This window comes from Thecamonas trahens (genome assembly GCF_000142905.1).
Source record: "Thecamonas trahens ATCC 50062 unplaced genomic scaffold supercont1.39, whole genome shotgun sequence".
In the NCBI taxonomy this organism is placed as follows: Eukaryota; order Apusomonadida; family Apusomonadidae; genus Thecamonas; species Thecamonas trahens.
The window spans coordinates 114,200-136,890 of NW_013657641.1; the positions used below are offsets into that span (position 1 = coordinate 114,200).

General features: G+C 63.2%; 9 protein-coding genes across 9 annotated transcripts in view; 5 read left to right on the top strand and 4 right to left on the bottom strand.

Moving 5' to 3' along the window:
• Nucleotides 1-856, top strand: part of AMSG_08185 (uncharacterized protein) — a 1,237-nt gene extending 381 nt beyond the window's left edge. Inside the window, exon 2 of the mRNA XM_013900081.1 lies at nt 656-856. Within this exon, the coding sequence (XP_013755535.1) occupies nt 656-806 (151 nt within the window). The 3' untranslated portion in view covers nt 807-856. The remainder of the gene's footprint in view (nt 1-655) is intronic.
• Nucleotides 857-1,167: 311 nt separating this feature from the next.
• On the top strand, nt 1,168-2,310 carry AMSG_08186 (uncharacterized protein; the record flags this gene model as incomplete). The annotated part of the gene is made up of 2 exons (XM_013900082.1): nt 1,168-1,345; nt 1,478-2,310. The coding sequence occupies 2 exons, from the start codon at nt 1,168-1,170 to the stop codon at nt 2,308-2,310; spliced, it is 1,011 nt and encodes a 336-aa protein (XP_013755536.1).
• Nucleotides 2,311-2,638: 328 nt separating this feature from the next.
• AMSG_12142 (uncharacterized protein) lies at nt 2,639-5,812 on the top strand (the record flags this gene model as incomplete). The annotated part of the gene is made up of 4 exons (XM_013900173.1): nt 2,639-2,734; nt 2,781-3,311; nt 3,389-3,960; nt 4,112-5,812. The coding sequence occupies 4 exons, from the start codon at nt 2,639-2,641 to the stop codon at nt 5,769-5,771; spliced, it is 2,859 nt and encodes a 952-aa protein (XP_013755627.1). The 3' UTR covers nt 5,772-5,812.
• AMSG_08189 (uncharacterized protein) lies at nt 5,384-6,907 on the bottom strand (the record flags this gene model as incomplete). The annotated part of the gene is made up of 2 exons (XM_013900083.1): nt 5,384-5,992; nt 6,086-6,907. 2 exons carry the CDS (start codon nt 6,905-6,907, stop codon nt 5,822-5,824), a joined length of 993 nt encoding a protein of 330 aa, XP_013755537.1. The 3' UTR covers nt 5,384-5,821.
• Nucleotides 6,908-7,380: 473 nt separating this feature from the next.
• Nucleotides 7,381-8,646, bottom strand: AMSG_08190 (uncharacterized protein; the record flags this gene model as incomplete). Its single annotated transcript, XM_013900084.1, has 1 exon — nt 7,381-8,646. One exon carries the CDS (start codon nt 8,644-8,646, stop codon nt 7,381-7,383), a length of 1,266 nt encoding a protein of 421 aa, XP_013755538.1.
• A 307-nt stretch (nt 8,647-8,953) lies between these two features.
• AMSG_08191 (uncharacterized protein) lies at nt 8,954-10,172 on the top strand (the record flags this gene model as incomplete). The annotated part of the gene is made up of 2 exons (XM_013900085.1): nt 8,954-9,549; nt 9,600-10,172. Exons 1-2 carry the CDS (start codon nt 8,959-8,961, stop codon nt 10,170-10,172), a joined length of 1,164 nt encoding a protein of 387 aa, XP_013755539.1. The 5' UTR covers nt 8,954-8,958.
• Nucleotides 10,173-10,575: 403 nt separating this feature from the next.
• Nucleotides 10,576-18,397, bottom strand: AMSG_12143 (uncharacterized protein; the record flags this gene model as incomplete). Its single annotated transcript, XM_013900174.1, has 7 exons — nt 10,576-11,550; nt 11,695-11,735; nt 12,421-13,963; nt 14,020-14,525; nt 14,976-15,948; nt 15,975-16,930; nt 16,969-18,397. The coding sequence occupies 7 exons, from the start codon at nt 18,395-18,397 to the stop codon at nt 10,576-10,578; spliced, it is 6,423 nt and encodes a 2,140-aa protein (XP_013755628.1).
• A 556-nt stretch (nt 18,398-18,953) lies between these two features.
• Nucleotides 18,954-21,808, top strand: AMSG_08196 (uncharacterized protein; the record flags this gene model as incomplete). Its single annotated transcript, XM_013900086.1, has 2 exons — nt 18,954-21,005; nt 21,053-21,808. The coding sequence occupies 2 exons, from the start codon at nt 18,954-18,956 to the stop codon at nt 21,806-21,808; spliced, it is 2,808 nt and encodes a 935-aa protein (XP_013755540.1).
• A 22-nt stretch (nt 21,809-21,830) lies between these two features.
• AMSG_12144 (uncharacterized protein) lies at nt 21,831-22,577 on the bottom strand (the record flags this gene model as incomplete). Its single annotated transcript, XM_013900175.1, has 2 exons — nt 21,831-21,943; nt 22,334-22,577. The coding sequence occupies 2 exons, from the start codon at nt 22,575-22,577 to the stop codon at nt 21,831-21,833; spliced, it is 357 nt and encodes a 118-aa protein (XP_013755629.1).
• Between the last annotated feature and the right edge of the window lie 114 nt (nt 22,578-22,691).

The following is a 22,691-nucleotide window of genomic DNA, read 5'->3' on the forward strand; positions in this document are numbered from 1 at the left end:
TTAAAGACAAAACGCGCAAACACATACACAGAGATTTATTTTTTTTTGTTTGTTTTCTATTTCCTGTCTCCCACCAATAAGAAACGTAAAAAGATAGATACTATTACGTTATAATGAAAAAAAAAAAAAATCATAAAATGTTATTTAACATCAAAAAAATATCTTTTCCATACTACTCCACATGCTTAGCACCTCAAAAGACACAAAAAAGGCAGTTCTCTACCTCCCCCCCCCCCCCCCCCAGCATCCAATTCACTCCGGCAACCCACTCTTCTATACTTAACCACCACAGTTTTCGTAGCACCCAAGATGAAAAAGAGAGTTAACGCCATCAAAAATAAGTGGCGGGGGATACTGCATATACTACATACTGTATACTGAAGTATGTCTCCCTCTCCCTCCCTCCCTCGCCCTTCCTTCCTCCCTCCCTTCCTCCCACACTGCCATCATCCACTCTGTCTTGCTGAGGGTGAGAGTTAAGATGGGGAGTTGGGAGGGAGGGCGGAGGTGGCCTTCTTCGCAGAGTGTTGTGCTGTGGTGGCTATGATGGAAATGATTCAGGACTGCTGCTGGAGGGCTTGATGGCAGGTGATGGACATGATCAAACTCACGGCGATGTGATGCGATGGGATGGGTGCGGGGGATGCGGATGTAGGACGACAACGGGTACCGAGTGCCGTCTTATTCGCGAGGACTACATCGAGTGCCTCCATCACAAGAAGGAGTTTGCTCGTGCGGCGCAGGTCGAGGCTGCCCGGGAGCTCAAGGCCTCGGGCGGCGGCGATGACCACGGTCACGGCCACTGAGTTCAAGTAAAACATGCTATGATCTCGTTGGTAAACATCTGCGACAGGTCCGTAGAGGAAGCAGATCCCATCCAGAGCTACCCCACCTTTGGCCCACCGTCTCGCGGCTCCATATCAGCTTTGATCATGCTCAGCCCGATCACAGCCATCTTCCCCCACATCCAGCCGAAAGCCCTCCTCCACCACGACGGCACCCACCCACTATCACGTCTCACCCATCCTCAAGCCCATTGCCCCATCGCTTCCACTGATCCATCATGGCAAACAAGCCGGCTGCGCCTCCAGCTTGATCAGCAACTGACATGATCGCGATCGCGATCACGATCACCTCACTCTCTCTCTCTCTCCCCCCCCCCCACCCATGGACAACATCCACGAGGAGCTGGCTGCAGTCCTCGCCTCGGTGACAGGAGCAGAGCGGCATCTTCGGTCGCTCCTCCGGTCGTACCGCATGCTCAGCAAGACGGCAGACAAGGCCAGGGCGGGCATGGGTTCTGGGCGGCTCGACGGCGAGGAAGCTGGAAGCGGCGGCGGAGGTGGTGATGGTGGACGAGGCGGACACGGCTCTGGTGGCGTAACCCGGTCGGAAAGCGGCTCGAGTGGCTTGAGCAGTGTTGGGCAAACCGATGGTGGCAAAAAAATGCCGCCCCCGGGGCTCAAATCCCGCGCAGGTGCGGTGGCCAAGGGTCGGACCCGGGTGCATGCGGCGTACGCGGGGCAGGTGGCGGCTATGGCGGCCATGAAGCAGGCCAGGGAGGGCTTTGTGGCTGCCGATGCTGCTGCGCGGGAAGAGGGTGGCGATTGTGCTGACGAGGGGCCAGACGATGGCCATGCAGACGCTGTGGCGCGTGCGCTGAGCACGCTCGAGCTCCTGCACTACATCCAGTCGTCGCCGTGGGATCCACAAGTCCGTTCACAGGCCCAGATTGACGCCATGACCGCGGTGCTTGAGCGTTACTACGAATTGGCACAGGCGCACAAAGCTGCAGAGGCTGCAGAGAGCGACGTAGCCTTGGCCGAAGCTCCCGGAGCGGCTGGGAGAGCTGCCGGCGGCGGGTATGATTGGGACCACACGGCGCGCGCCCTTGACGCACTCCGTCGCGACTGGGAGCCCGATGACGGCCTCCGCGGTGCACCGGCAATAGCAGCGCTGAGCGCGGACGATCTGTCGATCAAGGCGCAACCGCACACATCGTACGTGCTGCAGTGGCTGCCACACGAGCTCTTCCCGCCGATGCGCCGCATCCTGCGGCCGCCCACGCCCAAGCTCGTGTACACCTCTGTCGACGAAGTCAGCCAGTTGGCACGGCTACAGTCAGAGCTCCAGGCCCGCATCCTAGACATCCTTGTAGTCCGCAACACCGAGACGCAGATCATCGACGGCCTGCTTCCGTCACTCGACCCGGCCGACCGCGAGTTCCGCGCCGCCGCCCGCGCCGCGCACTCGATTGTCCGTCACAGCGGCAAGGCTGCACCACTTGTCTTTGCCGTCCGCGATGAGTAGAAATCCGACAAAATGATCTCGTTGAGGTGGATAGCTATGCCGCCCCCGCCCCCGCCCCCGCCCGCCCTCACCCCCTGCGCGATATTGGTCCTCATCCTGATCCTGATCCAGATCCAGATCATACAAGCACACTATGATCAATCATACCCCCCCCTCCCTCTCCCTCTCTCTCTCTCTCTCTCTCCACCTCCCTAGCCATATCGGGACCTTCATCGTGAATAATGGTCACTCTGTCGTCATCTCCCCCTTCCGTCTCCGACGTGCCCGATAGCGCTGGCGATCCTGATCCGCTCACCCGCCATCACCTCACCGTCTCCCACCCCACGCCATGGCTCGCCGCAAGAAGCGCAAAGCCGGAGTCTCCCTGGCGGAAGCCAAGAAGAGGTTCAAGAACATGATGGGCGCAATGGTGACAGGAAACGGTGTGGCGTCAGCTCAATTCCATGCCATGGATGCCCTCCGGCTCAAAGTCGGGCAAGTCGGGCAAGTCGGGCAAGTCGGGCAAGTCGGGCAAGTCGGGCAAGTCGGGCAAGTCGGGCAAGTCGGGCAAGTCGGGCCAGACTGGGCAAAATTCGAAGAATGGCGGATGTGATGATGGCGCCACGACAATGGGCTTGGCTACTGAATTGGGCATGCCATCGCGACAGATGGCTTTGACGGATGAGGCGAGCATGCTGGCGGCGTCGGTCCGGCTAACGCCTGACTTTCCCTACAAGTCGGCCAAGTCGGTGCTGGTGGTTGGCGATGGCAATCTTTCCTTTGCTCGTGGACTGGCTCTGGCCATGGCTCGGCTTCCTGGCGAGCGAAAGCTGGTAGCGACGACATATGATGCCCGCGGCGTGCTCTTTAGCAAGTACGTGGGCATGGATGCCATCGTCAAGAGCCTGACCTCCGAGGCCATGGCTCCATGGGTTTCGCTGGCGCACGGCGTTGACGCGCGGTCGCTGCATGGAGACAACGCGCATCCGGTTGTGACTGCCAACGCACCCTATGATGCCGTTGTGTTCAACTTTCCCACGTCGGCGGATCGACTGCCGGCGTCGATCTCGCCGCCATCCATCACGACCTGCTTGGCGAGTTCTTCACCTCGGCCCAGGCCGTCCTCACCCCTGATGGCGTGGTTGAGGTGGCACTCCGCGACACGACGTTTTACAACTCGTGGGACATCGATGGCGCCGCCGTCGACGCAGGCATGGTCGCCGTCAAGACCTATCCCTTTGATGCTGCCCACTTTCCCGGTTACCGCAATGAGCGGACGGCCTCGGGCGGCCGCGCTCGCGTTGCGCCTGAGCTCTCCTCGGCCGTCGTGCATGTCTATCGCGTCTCGCGCCGCAAGGCCAAGCGCAAGGCCGCCGCCGCACGCGCCGCCGCCTACATCAAGGCCCACGCCCCCGCCGCTGCGCCTGCCACACCGTCCACCGCCGCCAGCGACGACGACGACGACGCCGCCCAGCCCCATGACGACGAAGCGGCTACCGCCGCCGGGATCGCCGCCGCCAACGCCGCCAAGGCTGCCGAACTTGCCGACGCCAATGGCGACGTGCTCATGGGCTTGGGCCTCGGCCGATCTGGCGTGTCCAGCGCCCCGCGTGGCGGCCGGCGCGGCGGCAAGCACGGTGGTCGCGGCCGCGGCAACGGCCGCAAGGGCAAGTCTTCTGGTCGCGGCCGATCCCGTGGTCGCGGCCGCGGACGTGGCCGCCATTGATGGTCCGGTAAACAGCATGTGCCTATTGTCGCCTCGTGGCACCACACCTCACTACCCCCGCGCGCCGTCTTTCCCGACCATCATGCTCCGATGGAGTCTCTCCACCTCGGTCCGGACTCAGACGCGCCTCCGCGCTGCCTCCAACCTTGTTCTCCCGCCGCTGCTTGACCACGCTCGACTGACGGGCACGATCGAGGAGCTGGCCTCGCCGAGCACCTCGTCGTCGCCCTCGTCGTCGCCATCGATCTCCCCGTCTTTGTCGCTGACCACACACGATGTCCTCGCCCACGCCGCCCGCCTCGCCACCGCCTCGATCACCGAGTCTGGATCAGAGGTCACGACGTCCGGCGAGCCCGTTGCAGTCCTTGCACGGCCTGGTCATGGCTTTGTGGCCGGAGTGCTCGCCGGATGGATGGCCGCGCGGCCAGTCCTCCCTCTCTGCGTGGCCCATCCGCCGGGCGAGCTGTCGTACGCCCTGCACGACGCAGCTCCGAGCACAGTGCTTGTGCAAGCTGGCATGGAAGAGAGGCTGGCAGGTGAGGGCGTGGTGCCCGAGGAGACCGAGGTCGTCGTCATGGACCCGCTTCCTCCCGCCGCTGCTCCGGCCGACCGCGACCTGGTCGACCAGCTGGAGCTCGCGCCGCAGGACGTCCGGGCGGCCGGTGCGTTCATTGTGTATACGTCTGGCACCACGGGCCGCCCCAAAGGCGTGGTTGTCTCGCATCATGCGCTGGTGGCTCAGGTCAACATGCTCCGCGCAGCATGGGCGTGGTCGTCGGCAGACGCGCTGCTCAACGTTCTCCCGCTCCATCACGTCCACGGGCTGATCAACGTCACCTGTTGCGCCCTGGCAGCCGATGCCGCGCTCAAGCTTGACCCGGCTGGCTTTGATGCTGCTCGGCTGGTGGATGCTATTGTGCAAGGTGAGGTCAATGTGCTCATGGCGGTGCCAACGGTCTACGCCCGGCTCATCGAGCACGTGCAGGCGCTGCCGGCGGCGGATCAGGCCGCGTTTCGCGCCGCGAGCGAGGCCATGCGGCTGCAAGTCTGCGGATCGGCGGCACTGCCCGAGCCCGTTCTCCGGGCTTGGGAGGGCGTTTCGGGCCACGTCCTGCTGGAGCGGTACGGGATGACCGAGCTTGGCATGGCGCTGTCGAACCCGTATACGCCCGAGAGCGCGCGGCGGCCTGGATGGGTGGGGAGCCCGCTGCCGGGCGTCACGGCGGCGCTGCGGGATCTGGAGACCAAGGACATGCTTGATGCTGCTCACGAGGGTCCCGGCGAGCTCCTCATCAAGTCGCCCGGCATGTTCTCCGAGTACCTCAACAAGCCCGAGGCAACAGCGGCCGAGTTTACTTGCGACGGCTGGTTCACCACCGGCGACGCGGCCGCACGCGACCTTGCCACAGGTGAATACCGCATTCTCGGCCGTCTTTCGGCCGACATCCTCAAGGTCTCTGGCTACAAGATTTCCGCGCTGGAGATCGAGCGCGCGCTGTTGGCGCTGCCGACCGTCCGCGACGTTGCGGTCGTCGGCGTCCCGCACGAGACCAAGGGTGAGTCGGTGGTCGCGGTCGTCGAGCTGGCGCGCACGTGGCACGACGGCGATGATGCGCTGCTCGCGCACCTTTGCGATGGAGCTGCTAGTGAGCTCGCCAGCTACAAGATGCCATCACGGGTGGTGGTGGTGGACAGTCTCCCGCGCAACACCCAGGGCAAGGTCATGAAGCGCGAGCTGGTGGCGCAGCTGACATAGTCTGGCTTGATCGGCAGCAATAAACACGATGCATCCAGCACCAAGCGTCATCACCGCTTCCCACCGGCCGCCTTGCGCTTGGCCAGCATGGCCTGGAGTCGCGCGAGTTTGGACGCGGTGTGAGCGGCACGGGCGTCGTCATCGGCAAAGGCCGCGGCCTTGGCCTTGTACGTGGCAACGAGCTCGGACGGCGGCGCAAGGACGGGTGGCGGCGGAGGAGGCTGAGCCGCGGGCGGTGGGGAGGGAGCAGTGGCAGCAGGTGGTGATGGGGCGGGAGCAGGGGCGCGCGGCGCGGGAGGCGATGCGTGATGGACGAGCTTTTTGCGCTTGCGCTTGGCCTTGGCCTTGGCCTTGTGGGCTCCGACAACGTCATGGACGGCACGGATTCGGGGAGGCGCGGCGAGGAGCGGGGCGGCGTGGTCATCGTCGTCGTCGTCGTCGCGGAGGGTTATCGATGGCTCGCCGACAGTGGCCGAGCCAAAGGAGAGGAGGGCGGCATTGGTGACAGCCTTGCGCTTGCGCTTGCGCTTCCGCTTGGGCGCACGGAGCTTGGCGATGGCGGCAGCGACGTGTGTAGCCGGGACGAGGTCGAGGAAGGGGTTGACGGTGATGTCGATGGAAGTGATGGTAGGCAGAACCTCTGGGCGGAATGAGACCTCATTGATGAGCATTTCTGTCATAGCCATGATGGTGAAGAGCGAGCGGTTGACGACCTTGCCAATGATGGTGGCCTTGCCGTCAAGATCTGGCAGCGGAGCGAGAGTGATGAGCAGCTGCGATCTGTTCCTGTTGTCGGGAGAAGCCATACAAGCCACGATGCCGCGCTTTGCAAACTTGATGCGTTTGTGAAACTCATGCCCAATGCCCGAATCACTGCCACTCTCCGGATCATAATTAATGGAGAATCCACCAGTGCCCGAATCGGTAGGATCGCCCACTACCACGCCGCTCTCCTTGTCGATGCGGAAGAAGCCGCAGCCGTCGTACGCGCCTCCGGCTGCCAGCGAGAGCACATTGCGGACGTTCTCCCTCGCCTCACGTGCCCAGAGCTCCACCTCTACATCTCCCTTGCTGGTGTGCACTACCATCTTGCCCGACGTCGCAGGTTCGTGGGATACCGTCTCGTTGGCGCTCATGGCTGGTGTGGTGGTGCCGCCTAGGTCGGCGAGTCGAGTCGAGTGGCCGTCGCTGTCGCTGTCGCCTGTCTTGGCTTTGGACACAAGGAGCGATTCAATTAATTGAAGGATGGCCGCCGGAAATGACCAAAGGCGTGGATGAAGTCGATGGTGATGGGGCGACAATGGGCCGAGTATGGGCGGACGAGAGGTGCTGAAGAGGGGGGGGGTGGCGAGGGGATGGGATGTGGGGGTGATCGGGGTCAGGATGGGGCTTGATGGTGGCTTGATGCTCTTCCTACGACTTTTAGCGGGGCCGGGGGGGGTTATGGCCAAATCTGCTCAATTTTTGTGATCCCATGCAGATGCGGAAGCAGCTCGCACGGCCGCACTTGAGGCTCGGGGAAGCCATATCCGCACCTCCTTGCTGTTCTCTGGTGCTCATGCACATCGGCTCTGCCTCGATTCTGCACGTAGGAAAGACATACATGGCTTTACACCAGCTTGTGGGTCCGCATCTTCCGCTCGTGGAGGGTGCGCTGGTAGCCGACCTCTGATGGCTCAGAGACGGAGTAGTCGGGGACCTTGCCCTCTGCAGCGTTGCGGTCGATGACGCGATTGGCAAGTTTGTCGATGTCTGCGGCGTAGGTAGTCTCGAGGCGCATCTCGCGGTCGAGGCCCAGCTTGAGCGAGCGCTGCAGGTTCTTGGAGTAGATGGTGGAGAAGGCGCGGTCCGTGGTCGGCGGGCGCCACTCGAACGACTGGGTGTAGACCGAGGCAGCGGGCTCGGGCCGCTTGCCTTGTGCAAGCATGCGATCGAGCTCGAGCTGGGAGAGGGCGGTCTGGCCGTGTGCGTCGAACCGCGACGAGCCGGCGTCGTTTTGCTGCAGGTTGATCTTGTTGGTGGAGAGGCCGGCGAGAACGGGCGAGCCCGGGCGGGCGGTGTTGGCCATGAGGTCCGCATCGTACTCTGCACAGAGGTCGAGACCGTGGACATCATGGTCCGCGTTGTCGTTGCCGACAAACGAGGCCGAGGCGTCGCGTGTGGCGGTGGCGTACAGCTCAGTGAAGGAGGTTGCCGGCGGGCGTGCGGCGAGCGCAGCGCGGGCCTCTAGCTCACCTTCTGCGGTAAAGGCAGCATAGACAGCACTCCGCCAGGGGAACGAGTCGCGAAGGCTATCTTGACCGACAAGCGCGCCCTGCAGTCGCCGCATGGCCTGAATGAAGGCGGTCTTCCCGGCATCTCTGAGCGAGGCGTACCAGCTGGCGAGAGCGGCCATCCAGACGGGGCGGATGATGTTTCCGGCAAAGAACTGAAGATAGGCCTCGACGGCATGCGGGCCCGAGTCCTCGCCCAGCTCGGTCGCCATGGCCTCCATGTACCTGGCCAGGACGGTGGCCTCGATGTCATCGAAGTCTGCTGTGGTCAGGTACTCCCACTGTGCGCCGATGTCGGCAGGCTGGATCCCGTCCCATCCGTGCTTGGGGCGATGAGCGGCACAGCGGAGAATGACTTGCGAGTCTGTCTCTGGTCCACGGGCCTGGACGATGCCTGCCCGCGCAGCAGCACGATGACCGGCAGCCTGGCTCGGCCGAGCACTCGCGCTGGCTCGCTTGGCAAAGAGCGAGAGGAGGCGGATGAGGGCACGCCGGTCGTCCTCGCAGGCACCATGGGTGAGGTACTCTTCCATGACCGTCACAAGCACCTCGTCGAGGTACGGGGCCAGTCCGCGCGGGAACAGCGCTCTCCTGCGCGACATGATAGAGTCTGGAAGGAGAGACGGGTGTGCGTCCGTTGGCTGTTGGCCGGCGCCACACGTTGTTGGGGGCCAACGATTGTTTGTTGTTGGCGGGAATGGGCAACGATTGTTTGTTGTTGGCGGGAATGGGCAACGATTGTTTGTTGTTGGCGGGAATGGGCAACGATTGTTTGTTGTTGGCGGGAATGGGCAACGATTGTTTGTTGTTGGCGGGAATGGGCAACGATTGTTTGTTGTTGGCGGGAATGGGCAACGATTGTTTGTTGTTGGCGGGAATGGGCAACGATTGTTCGCTGGTAGACCCGTCTCGCCATGACGACGAGCCAGGTAACGCTCCACCAGCAAGGAGCGCACGTGCGGAGGCGATGCCAAGGAGTAGTCGAGGGTGGCCATGTGGCGCTCGTCTTCCCTGCCCTCTCTCCGCATGTGGTCGTCCGCACGGTCACCGCCTCGGTGGTGGCAGTCAATCCGCCTGGCGCCGCCCTCGTGGCGTCATCGATGCCGTCATCGCCAACAGCAGCAACGACGCCCGAGCCGACGCCCGAGCCGACACCCGAGCCGAAGGCAATGGGGCCGACGCCAGAGGCTAGGCCAGCAGAGCCGACATCATCACCGCCACCGCCAGCATCATCATCGCGATCTGGCTCGCTCTGCGCCTGGATCGACCGTGTCGAGGTGTCCAAGCTCCCGCCGCTCCCTCCACCGCTTCCTGCTGGCGATGAAAACGTGGGCGGAGAGGTTGAGACCGTTGCGTCCGGACATGCTGCTGGCAAGGAGCGACGTTGGGCCGTGGATGAGGTCATCGAGTCGTGGGCGGTGGCTGCAGCGGATGCGGCAAAGTCTGTCGAGGAGTACATGGCAGCAGTGGCCGGGCTCGATGCCATGTTCGATGCGGTGGCCGGGGTGCGGAAGCAGATGTACCGACCGAGTCTGCCACGGCCTCGCGCACGCAGTCTGCGCGCTGCGGCGACATTGTGGTCTCTGTCACCGGCTCAGAGGCTGCAGAGGGGCATGTGGTCGAGGTGGAGGTTCAGTATGTGGTGACTCGGGTAGGATGGAAGCCCGAGTACGAGGTCAGGATCGATACGGTGGCCAACGAGGCCGAGATTGTAGTCCACGCAGGGGTGGACAACAACTGCGGCGAGGCTTGGGGCAGTGCGGATGCGCCAGTGGAAGTCGACTTTACCTATCTACCGCTCCCAGTCGACGCGTGCGCGCTGCCGACGGCCGAGCCACCGCCGGTGGTAGCGGTAGTTACCGGCGATGAGCACTTGACCGATGTTGCCGAGGCCGGCTTTGCCTTTGCGGAGCTCCCACAATTCAGTGCGGCTGCAGTTGTGGTGAGTGGCGAGAGCAGGGTCGAGATTGGGAGCGTGGTGTTGCCTGTGGTGGCCCAGGTCCACGTGGTCGCGCCTGCGCAGGAGCCATTGGCGTACCTCCGAGTTGACTTGGAGAACACAAGCGGTCGGTTGCTTGCGCCTGGCGAGGCTTCCGTCTTTGCAGACGGTAGCTTTGTGGGCGGCTAGCAATGTCGGCGGTGGCACCCGCGGCACGCTTCCGGCTCTTCTGTGGTGCCGACGGCGACATCGACATCGAGTACACGCCGCCGATTATGGTCGACGGGGCCGGCGAGGCTGAGGCGACAGCAAGGCGGGTCGAGCACCTCGTCCGGGTGACCAACCCCAAGGACCGACCGATTCAGCTGCTGATGCGACACCCGCTGCCTGCGGCAAACGACCCGCGAGTCCGGGTCACGCTTGTCACACCCGAGATCGTGGCCGCCGATCCACGGGTGAGCCTCGCCAACGGGGCCATTGTCTGGTCGCTGCAGGTCGAGGCCGGCGATGAGGTCCGGCTGCCGCTCACGTACGCACTCGAGAGCGAGTCTGGCGTCGGGCCGCCGGTCCTCCGCGGCCAGCCGGCGGAGCGTCACTGAACCACGCATTCGCTCTGCTTCCCAGTTCGACGCACGTTCTTCCGCTTAGCCTTGCACACCTCGGCGTCAGGCTTAATCACACGGTTGATGAACTTTTTCCATGATGAAAAGCCCGGCGGCGGCGGAACGCGCTTGAGCACCGGTTTGCACTTTTGTCCAGCCTGTGACGGGTCAAACGGCGGCGGCGGCGGCGTCTTTGCAGCCGATGTGGACTTGGCAGCCGGCGGAGGAGGCGGTGGAGGCGGGGATGAAGGGCCCACCGGTACCGCTTTGCCACCAGGCGTTACAACCGTCTGCAGTGCGCCCATGTCGGTGTCCATGACATCGGCCCCGTCAGGTACTGCGCCATCAACGTCCTCGTTGGTCTCCGGAGAGGCGTCGGCATCGGGTTCGAAGCATAGTTTCTCTTCGGAAGCGGAGGACGAGGACGAGGACGACGATGACGAGGAGGCAGGCGCGTCGGGCAGACCAGCCTTGGGCTTGGCGTCCGGCACCAAGTTGGGCGCTGTGTCGACGCGCGGAAAGTAGGTGAGGAGCGCGTCTTCGTACAGAGCCTTGTCGTTGGCCATGAAAACGCAGAAGACGATGCGATCAAAGGCTGTGGCGTTTTCTGGCGAGGCGTCCATCCACTCTCGGACAGCGCGGACGGCAAAGCGGGCGGCTGGCTCATTGGGAAAGCCGTATACACCGGTGGCGATGCAGCAGAACGCGATTGAGGTCAAGCCGTGGGCCTTTGCCAGCTCGAGGGAGGAGAGATAACACGAGACAAGCTCAAAGGCGTCCTCGCGACAGAGCTCTGTCCACACGATGGGCCCGACCGTGTGAATGACGTGCCGAGCGGCTAGTTTGTAGCCGTGGGTGATCTTGGCGTCGCCCGGCTCGCACCCGTCGAGCTGCTCGCACTCTTCACGGAGCTCCAGGCCTGCAGCGCGATGAATGGCGCCGTCGACACCACCGCCACCAAGCATCTGTGTGTAGAGCAGAGATGTGAGTGCATGCGCCGATCAGCGAGACAAAGTGGCTATGACCGCATCATCCTTTCATGCGTGCGATAGCCAAGCCGCCCCCGATGACCTCGATGACCCTCCGTAGCTCTCGGCAACGCTGATGACCCCGATGACCGCTGATGACCGCTGATGATCCCAGACGACCGCTGATGACCCCCGATGATCCCAGACGACCACTGATGATCCCCGACGATCCCAGACGACCGCTGATGACCGCTGATGATCCCAGACGACCGCTGATGACCCCCGATGACCCCCCGAGAGCCCCTGATGCCCCCCCCCCCCCCCCACCCGCCTCAAACATACCCTTCCATTGGCAGCATTGACGACAGCATGGACATGCAACTGGGTGATGTCCCCACGATGCAGGACCAGCCTCTCATTGGCCTCTGGCCATACTCTCGGACGACCATCTGGAGGGAACACCCGCTCTGCCTTCTGGTCCTCCAGCACATACACACTCCACGGCACACTGTCCCTCTCACTCGCCATATTCGTCTTTGGCGCCACGTGTGGTCTCTTCTGGTCCAGGACGAGGTGGTCAAGGGGCTTGAGTGTGGTGGCGGTCAGCGGCTGATCGGGTGCCTGTCGTTTCCCCTCACTTGGGCAGAAGGAACACTCGCTGCGAATGGAAGGTGTCAGTCGGGGGGGGGGGGGGGGGGGGGGGGGGGCTGGGGACAGGCAACAGCCTCAGACAGGCAACAGCCTCAGACAGGCAACAGCCTCAGACAGGCAACAGCCTCAGACAGGCAACAGCCTCAGACAACAGCCTCGGCTTCATTCACATGGCATTCGCATCTACAACATCGTCTGCTACAAACTGCTCCAGACGTGCCCGCGCAGCCACAATCTCCTCATCGAGCTCCTCGCGTGTGGCAGCAATCTGCGACTCGAGTGCACGCAGCGCCTGCCGCGCATGCTCGCGCTGCGCCTCGCGCTCGGCCTCCAGATCGCATGCAACGCGTTGCGCAGAGTCCAGCTCAGCTCGCGCCTCAAGAAGTGTGTTGAGCGCAAGCGTCGACTCGCCATCTTGTCCGAGGAACGTCGAGATGGCGACAGACGTCACGCACACGCCCGGCACAACTGCAAAAGTGGACGGGAACGGCCCGAGCGCCGCGCGGATGAGTTCCTCGCCATCAAACACTACCTTGCGGAACTCAAGCGGCCGGAGCAGCGGCCGGACAGTCCCGCACAGCTGTCGCCGGAGGCTCGCGGCCCACTCGGGCTCCGCAAAGAGCCCAAGCAGCGCGTCGCGAGACGCCGCGTCAACCACCACCGAGTAGCCAAAGACCAGGTGTATAAAGACGCGGCAGCCCTCCGCAGTCGTCATCGGCATCCACTCGCCCATCAGCGCTGCCCCACCGCCCAGCAGTGGCCCCAGTTCAGAGCTCACATGATACGTCTCGCAGCTGGTCTGCGCCCCGCGTCCGTCGTCGGCCGCTGTCGGCAGCGCCACTCGCACAAGTTCCTCTTCGTACTCTAGCGCGAGTGTCACCGGGCCGAGTTCAACACGCACCGCCTGCGTGCCCACATTGCGCACGCCAACAGCCACGCCCTCGGGCAAATGCAGGCAAACCGCCTCCCATCGCGTGCTCCGTGCCGTCGTGTACGGCGTCGCGCCCACATCGTCGCGCTCAGCGAGCTCTTCGTCAGCCGAGAGTGTGTAGAACGGCGAGCCGAGACGCTCGGCGGTGATCCGCCGGATCGTACCGGTCTTGGCCGTAGCCACGTAGATGCCAGCCTCACTCGCGCTCACGTCAATTGCCCTGTGAACCTCCTGCACCTGCACACCCAACGGTGGAATGTAGTCGACCAGCGGGCCGTGGGCGAGCCACACCTCACCCACGGGGTGCGCCTCCTCGCCAGCATGCGGCTCGTAAGGTTCGGTCGCCTCAAGCACCAGCGCCTCACCATAGTCAATGGTGTATGTCATCGCCACACCCGGCGGATCCACCAGCTCCTCGCCAGGCTGGAGGAAGAAGCTCGTCGGGCCGCGCCGCAGCTCGCGCGCGCCCAGCCGCACCCCGCTCTCGCCCATCGGGTTGGCCACAATGCACCACTCGTTAGCCTCGAGCTCAAGCTTGCACACCACCCGCACAAGCTCCTCGCCGTGGTATGGCACGTAAGCCACCGCGCCAGAGCCTAGATCGTCCCGCCCGACCGCGAACACCTCGCCAGCCCGTCGGACCACACCCGTCGCATCCTTGCCTGCCACCACTGCCCGCAGATGAACCACTGCGTCGCGCGCAATGTCGATCGGTGTCACCCAACTCAGCACCGTGCTCGCCAGCGGCGGGAAGACCTGCCCACTGCCGTCGGCGGCCGCCAGCAGTTCCTCCACCCCCACCACCGAGACCGCACCCGAAACCACCGACTCACACCGGAGCGCAACCGCCCCGCCGGCGGAGCCAGGGCATCCAGCGTGGCCACAATCACCAAGTTGTAGTAATCGTCCTCGCTACGGACATCGCTTCGCGGGCCGACCACAACAAACTCGTCCCCGGCCGAGCGTTCGAAGCCGTCAAACGGATCGGCACCGTCTGCGATCATCCGCACATGCAGCGCGGCGTGAGCCGGAAGCGAGCGCAGCGGCTTGGCCGTCTCGGTCAGAAGCGTCTCACCGGGATAGAGCACAACGCCTCCGAGCCGAGTCCGCTCCGATCCGGCCACGATAACGGCGACCTTGCCCTCCTCGAGCGCATACATCTTGCCATCACTCGAGCGCATCGGCCGGCCAGCCACGTCCATCACCACCGGGTTGGAGATCAGAAGATAATGCCCGTGCGGCACTTGGATGTGAGCCACAGGCGCGTCCGTCATCGGCCAGAATCGGTCGTCGCTCTCGCCGCCAGCACTGTCCGACAGCGGCACGGTGCCCGGGCCATAGTACACGGTCGTCGTCTCTGTCTCGCCATCAAACACCGTCCACGAGTAGCCTGCGGGGATGACATTTGAAAGTGTGCTTGCACATGCTCTTGGCGACGCTGGTGGTGAAGGTGGTGCCACTGGCATGTGTCTGGCGTGGTACTGGCCTCTTCGCGAGACGTGTATCCACCTCGCCTAGCCCAGCGATGCCGCTCGCTCGTCCAACAACTTGTACTCGTTGACTCCATTGAAGACCATTCGTGACTTGTCATCCTTCCATTTTGTCGCCATTCAATGATCTCAATGGAACACCACCGGTCCACCCGCTGGCAATGGAAACATTGTCAAACGCCGCGCAGACGGCGCGCAAGCGACAACCGAGTGGCCACCTGGCGTGACTGGCGGCTGTGGCCGAACCGATGAGAGATTTTACTTTATGCGTACGGTTGTCAATGACTACTACGCATGCTTTGGGCGCTTGGACGGGGAGAGGGACTCGATGGGGGTCGCTTGGCGGCGACGCTTGCCACGGACACGCACGGCCTTCGTCATCGGGACGGTGGTGGGTGCCGCGGCGCCATGGTGCGTGTCGGACGTGTCCGATGACCGATCAGGACGGTCGTTGTGGCAAAAAGTGGTCCACCACTGGAGCTCGAGCGCCTGCGCAGCGAGCTTCTCGTTGGCGGCGCTGATGAGCTTGGCGCGCCGACTGCGTGTCTCCTTTCCGGCATTGCCAGAGCGTGACGAGGCGGTGGAGCAAGTGGGAACAACGGTGAGGGTGTTGAGGCCGTGGAAAAGGGTGATGCCCGAGTTGAGCTTGCCGCGGATCAACACGTCGTTCTTGGAGACGCCAGCGGCGCCCCGCACTGCGTACGCGAGGCCCATGGCCGAGACCGAGCGCGCCCGGTTGACACCGATCATGATGTCGGCGTACTCCGGAGCGAGCTCGTCGCAGTCGGCAATGGCGTGTGCGATGCCCTCCAGCTCGTCGAGCGACAGGATGTAGCGCGGGTCTTTGACGTGCGCTGTCGTGTTCTCCGCAAACGCCGCCTTGTTCTGGATAATGTGGATCAGAAGCCCGTCTGAGCGGATGGCCGCTGAGCCGGCCTTGCGTGCCTCGCAGAGAATGGCGGCCTCGAGGCGCTTGACGTTCTTGAGGAAGGCGAGGAGCGAGATCCGCTCGGTCCCGAGGCGCGAGTCGCGGGCCTGCGCGATGTGAGAGAGGCCAAGGTCGATCAGAGCGCCAAACGCTGTCGTCCGCGATGGGAGCACCACGCTCTGGCCCAGACTTTCCGACGTCCACTCGTCGACGGCGCACGCCGCAAGGAACGCCGCAAGGGCCTCGGCGTCGTGGGCTGTCGCCTGGCCGCTCACTGCGAAGAACGCGTCGTCAAGGAGGAGCTGCGTTTTGGCGTTCGTGGCGATGAGGCTCTTAACGCCCTGCAAAGCATCGGCGTTGGGAGCGAGAAACACGATGGCGTGCTTGGCCAGGAGCTTGGGTCGGCAAGGAGCGCAAGCACGGGTGCTTCGCTGGTGTCGGACACAGCGACGACGATTGGAGTGGAGTCGAGCGTGATGCGCTCGGCGAGGCGCTCAAACTCGCCCACCGTCGGCGTCGTCACGCGGAGCTTGCACCGCGTCGCCACCCTCTCTGCGTTCTTACCATACTCGAGAGTGGTGATGAGGAACTCGGCCGACGCATCGATCTTGACCTTAACCTTGAGTTTGGGCACGGGCCGCGGCGCCGTTGACTTGGCCTGGCGGGTCATGGCCACCGCCATCGAGGTCACGGCCGCCGACACAATGTGGCGGGCGCCGCCAGGCGCGTCGCGCTCGGTGGCGAACTTGTTCATGACGGCGCTGGCGTCGGCTGCAAACCTCTCATCAATCGAGCGCAGGCTCTTCCACGGCTTGGCGTGCTTGTCCGCGTTGATATCTGCGGCGGCCTCGCACGCGTCCGCAAGCGGGAGATGCGACCTCTCGACAAACTTGATGAGGTTGTTGCGCAAGGGCGCCACGTATGCCTCGATGGCAGACTTCACGATAGACTTGAGTCGCGCCATAGCCTCGACGCTAGTTGTCCAAGTCGCGAGGACATCCGTGACCTCGTGCGCGACGTTGGTGTCCAGGGCGAGTGTCACGTTGAGGCGCTCCAGGTCGCGCTCCAGTGTCTTCTCAATCGCCCCGCAAGTCGCCTCGAACTGCGCCTTGCTGCTCTTGTCCCTGGGCGTGTCCTTCTTTCCAGCAATCACCCTGCGTGTCATGGACTTGATGGCCTGGCGCGTCTTCTGGAACGACGTTATGATGTAGTGCGCGAGGACGCACTCGATCCTGGTCACTAGCATCGTCGCGTTTCCGGCGCTGAGGGCTTTGGCCATGTCATCGTGAAGTTTCTCCACCACGAGAACGGCCCAATCGGCGTCAGAGACCTCAGCATTGAGGAACGCAGCATCGGCTTCTTTTTGGCCGTCGTGCGCTTGCCATTGAGCGCGAGCATGTTGCGTCGAGCATCACAAAGCTGGATGGACGTCTGCCTCCGGCCGCACTCAAAGTTGTGGAGGCTCATGATGCCGATCAAGTACGAAATGGCCGGACGCATGGCGTCGCCCACGATGCGGCTGGCAGCAACCGTGAGCATCTCCGTGACATACTTTTGGTACACTTTGGGCCGCGTGAAGAACTCATTGAGCCACTTCCGCTGCTGGATCATAGCGTTGTAAGTCGCCATGTCGAGCTGGCCAAAGCCCTTATGCTTCAAACCCGCCATCGTGTGATCGTACAGCACAAGTGCAGTGTTCGGCATGACCATGGCCTTGTCCGCAAGAGCCTGGCGGTACGCCACGACGTCGGCGGCATAGGCCGTCGTTGTGATGGCATCGTCCGTGACCTTATCGCGGATGTGGTGGACAAACTGATCGAGCGCCTGGCGCTCGATCGCCTCACCTGGCGCGCTTCCCATCGCGTCAAAGTAGTTGACAAAGACCGGCGCGCAGAACGGGTCCTTCGAGTGCGCCATGAGCATGTTCACCACTTTATCGATGCTGGCCTCGCTTGCCCCGCGCTTCGAGGCGAGGATTACCACATCGACGTCCTTCACCGCGCTCGCCGCCATGTTGTCGTCGGCTGCAGTCATAAATCCGGGAATGTCGACGACGTGCACTTTGGGGCCAGTCGCCCACGGCCCAAACACAAAGATCCGCTTCTCTGCGTCTTGCCCATCGGGCGCCCCGTATTCGGCCGACCACTCAACTAGCACCTTCGGCAGCAAGTAGTACTCAGCGCGCATCACATCATGCGAATCGAGCAGCGTGTTGCCGTCCCAGCACTCGAGTCGAAAGTTGTACCCCTCGCGGTACTTGAGGACCGTGACGAGCTTGGAGACCGAAGTTGCGCCTGCGCCCGCATTTAGCGGCCACTTGCCCACTTGCCCCGTCCCAAGCTTGTACAGCTCTTCCAGAGTCTGGTCTTCGCCTTCGAGCGCGGCGATGATGTCGCTGACTTCATATTCCTCGACCTTGTACTTCTCCACCTTGGCAAGAAGTGGAAGCGGCGACACGAGCTCGTTCACGAGGGTCGTCTTACCCAGCCCCGCCTCACCAACAACCGCGATTGTCACCGTCACCGCATCATACTTGTCAGCATTCTTGTGGTACTCGCTCTTGAGCTTGTTAAACTTGCTGGTCTCCTTGTCGCCAAGCGGTCCTAAGGCCTCCTCCTCCTTGGCCACCAACCTGTCGCGCGCGCGAAACGCATCTGACACCTTTGGCATCACAGACTTGTTCTTCTTCGCAGAGCTTGGCCCAGCGCCGACTGCTTCGGATCCCCACACCCGCTTCCGCCGGCACTTGCGCGCGGACCGCCGACTTTGCGACGTTGTTGCCGTCGTCGTGGTCGACCCGCGCGGTGGCTCCCAGTCGTCGTCGTTGCTCAGGCCTACCAGCATGTGTGAGTGTGAGGGTGCACGGTGGGAGGAAGGGGAAGGGGAGAGAAGGGGACAGAGAAACGCACGCATATGGGTTGGCATGCTTTCCGGACTGCAAGTCGAGTGTGCGTGGCTACGATGACCGTTGTGTTCCTTGTAGAGTCGACTGATGTTAATGCTCCAGTGGCTAAAGGGTACACAAAACGTCGCACCCGACGTTCCACTTTTTTTTCTGCGAATACGGCGCGACCAGCCTAGGCCCCCTACCTCCCCCTATCCCCCCCCCATCTACACCTGTGCATGCAGGCGCCAAGTACGTTGTGGGTCAATCCCCCCCCCCCCCCCCCCCCCCATGGACTGCTGCAACATCTTGGGCATTGGAAAAAGAAGCATGCCATCCGATTGCCCAACGATTCCGTCGGTGTCACCGAACACGCTCACCGGTCTTCCATCGAGTCGCACTCGGCAGACGAACCGGCGTCGAGACGACGGCAGACCTGACCCCCTCCCCCCCCTTGTTCGGACAAGCTCCAACGGGCGTTGTCTGCGGAGGAGAAGGACAAAATTCGGCAACAAGATGGAGGAGATGCTCAAGATGCTCCAGGCGGCGTATGGAACCAAGTTGAGAGGTGCTACGGAGAGGAAGTCGCTGCTGCGTAACGTGGCTGGAGGCGAGGTTGGCCAGGTGGTGGCCAACCGGGTGGGACTGCACGCAAGCGGCTTTTTCGGCGAACACAAGACACATCATTATCACACACTCGCGCCCGAGGCCTTGGCCCTTCTTGCGCCGGGCGAACATGTGACCTTGCTCATGTGCTGTAATTGCCACGCCTTTGCTCGCTTCCGAATCGTGCCCTCGCCCTCGCCCGATCCATGTCCGCATCCTGCACATCACTACCACTACGCCGAGATGGACGAGGTGGCAGACGGCGAGTGGTCGACGGGCGCGGTGCCCGACCTGGGTGCTGCATGCTGCGGATGTTCACGGTCTGTCGATGTGGTTGTCTCGCGCCCGGTCGTGCCGCGCGAGGTGCTCAAGGCTGTGCGGATGGAAGCGGCCGGACACAGCGAGCTGGTCGACACTGCCTACAACACACTCGGCATGTACATGTCCAAGCTTGCGTCGGGCGACGGCAAGGGCAAGCGCATCAACTCACAAAACAAGGGCTACCTCCGCCGGCTCGGTGCTCTCCCGTCGACCAGCGACGTCCTCGCTGCCGTCGGCTTTGTCCTTGCCGCCGACGGCTTTTGGGATCCGCCAGACCCGGACGACCCAGATGTGCTCTACACGCTCACCATGGCGCGAGTGGAGATGGCGTTTGAGGCCTCGCACACACTCTCGGTGGCCGAGATGACGGCCGGCCGGCTCGCACTTGATCCAACCGATGCCACCGGCCTCATCCGCGACGCGCTCTGTGGCGACAAGTCGCGGCTCCTGCACGCCCGCGGGAAGGAAGCCAGCTTTTTGCAGACCATGCGGCCGCTCGCGGCTTCGTTTGTTGCCATCGGGCTCGCCACATCGGCGTCCGACGAGGCTATTGTTTGGGCGGCGCAGCTCGCCATTGACGAGGCCCGCGAGCGAACGCTCGACGTGCTGGATGCGATCAAGACGCTCCAGGCGGCACGCAACTCGCCAGCCCTCACCGACAACTATCGCCGCCTGCTGCGCGAGAACGGGAGCGCCATCCAAGAGCTGACTGGGCTGGGCGAGCTCGGACTGGAGTTCAGCGCGAGCGACGACCACGTGGTGGCCACGTACTACAGCAAGCGCGAAAAGGCACCGCACCTTGCACACCACCTCAAAAAGGCAGCTACAATGGTGGCACGCGGACGGCCCGAGTCAGCCACGCTGAGTAACCTGGTCGAGACGCTGGATCTACCATCGCCGACGGCGCGGCGCAGCTCGCACACGGCATCGGCCGAGATGACCGAGGAGGAGCAGGTCCAAGCCGCGATTCTCGAGTCGCAGCGGGCGAGCGCCTTCCTGCGGTCGCCGGGCCCGGAACCCTCCTCGCCTCTACCGTCGCCGTCGTCGCACCTGGAGCGGGCGGCGTTTGCACTGCGGCTGGAGAGTCGCGCGGGGCTCGGCCTCCCATGTGGCTTGCTCAACATCGGGCAGACATGCTACTTTAACTCGCTCATCCAGGCCCTGTTTGCTTTTCAACCGTTCCGACTGGCCATCCTCGCTGCACCTGCGCCTGGCTGCACCCCCAGCGACGAACAGAGCGGAAGCGAGCACGTGGCGGCATTTGTGGCTGCATTACAGGAGCTGTTTGCTTACATGGCACTCGGCAAGGCCAAGACGTACAACTCATCCAAGCTCATGGCCGCGCTCCGGCACGAGTCGGGTGCGCCGGTCAGGGTCGGCCTCCAGGAGGACGTCGCCGAGTACATCAACGTATTCCTCGAGCAGGCGAAGGCCGCGTTTGCGAGTGCAGATGCCGAGGCGCCCAACCCGGTGACAGAGCTCTTCTACGGCGAGCTTGCCCAGGTACTGGCCTACTCTCAGACAGACGAGGCGGGGCCGGTCCCGCAGCCAGCCACCTCGGTGCCGTTCAACCGGCTCATCCTCGACGTTGACGCTGGATCGATGCATGCCGCGCTCGATGCGTACACGGCACCGACGCAAGTATTTTTACCCCCCAGAACGCAGACGCGCAAGTGGCAGCAACCAAGACGACCCGGCTGGCGTCGGCGCCGCCGGCACTCATCCTTCAGGTCTCACGTGTCGTTTTCTCGCCGGCCACTCAGGCCGGGATCAAGATCGACGACCCATTCGAGTTTCCCGACAAGCTGTTCCTTGACCGGTACCTCGCGGAGAATGCAGAGAGGGTGGCTGAACTGGCCGAGCACGACGCTTTGCTTGCGGCGCGCATCGACGAGCTGGCGCACGAGCTGGTCCCTGGCACCGAGTTTGACGCACTCTCAGCGTCGATGGCGCTCCTGAAGAGCCATTCACCGCCCGGCGCGGTCGCAGCTGCCGAAACGCTCTCGCAGCTCCGCAGCAGCCTGGAGGCACGCAACAGGCTGATCGCAGAGCAGACTGCAGCGATCAAGGCCGAGCGCGAAGCGCTGTTCTCCGAGCTCGACAAGACAGCATACGTCCTGCACGCAGTGCTTGTGCACGACGGCTACGCCTCGTCGGGTCACTACTATGCTTACGTGCGCCAAAACCCAGACGGCTCGACCTGGTTCCGACTCGACGACGCCACAGTCTCGATGACAACCGCGGCCGAGGTGTGGAAGCACGCGACTGGCGGGCACAAGCAGGCTTCTGGCTACTGCTTTATGTACGTCAAGGCCGAGGCGGCCGCAGCCGCGAGTGTAGTCTCGGATCCTGTCATGGCCGAGCTTCCCGAGCGGGCCGCCGCCGCGGCGAGGCACCGCAACACCGTCGACGCGAGCAACACGCGACTGTTCCCGCAGAGCTAAACACCACCTCTGGTCCCTCTTTCTACAAGATGCGATGCGCGAGTGCGGCGCGGCAAAACGCGATGTCGGCTTCAAGACCCGCAGCGACATCGGCCGGGAGTTGATCGAGGTGGACAGCGAGCACATGGTCGAGCACTCTTCCCAGCCTCCGCTGAGTCCACATCAGCGTTCTCCTGGCAAAACCATCCACATCCAGCGCGGCCTCGGCCGGTACTTCCCCAACGCTGGCCTCGACCCCCACCTCTTCATCGGACGCCTCCTCGCCATTGGCGAGCACAGCGTTGACGACGGCAACATCCTTGTGCGCGAGATCGAGCACATGCGCCATAGTATCGACCGCCGCACACGGATAAGGAACAGGGTGGGCCGGACAGAGGTACGCCCTCTTCGCCCTTGCTCTGCTGTAGCCGGCAGCACCAGTTCCATCACCAGCATCATCACCAGCTTCATCACCAGCTTCATCACCACCACCACCACCATCATCATCATCAACGTTGGCGATCGCGGCGGTGGTTAGCCGCGGACACGTGTCGTGCGAGCAGAGACCATCCGAGTCAACGACGACTGCCGACACCTTTTGCGCCAACATGGCGACAAGGGCAAGTGCCAGCTGTGTCCCACCGGACACGCCATGCTCATCATGGCCGTCCTGGTCAGAGTGGTCGCCACTGACGGCGGCCTCGGCCCGGGCAATGACCGTCTGGGCATCTTCACCGGCAGACAGCCCCGCCTGTAGGACTCGGCGGGCAGTCTGTCCCACGTCACCCATGTGTGTGTGTGTGTGTGTGTGTGTGTGTGTGTGTGTGTGTGTGTGTGTGTGTGTGTGTGTGTGTAGTGGGGTGGTGGTGAGTGGTGAGGGGGGAGGGGGAAGCGGGAGGACGGG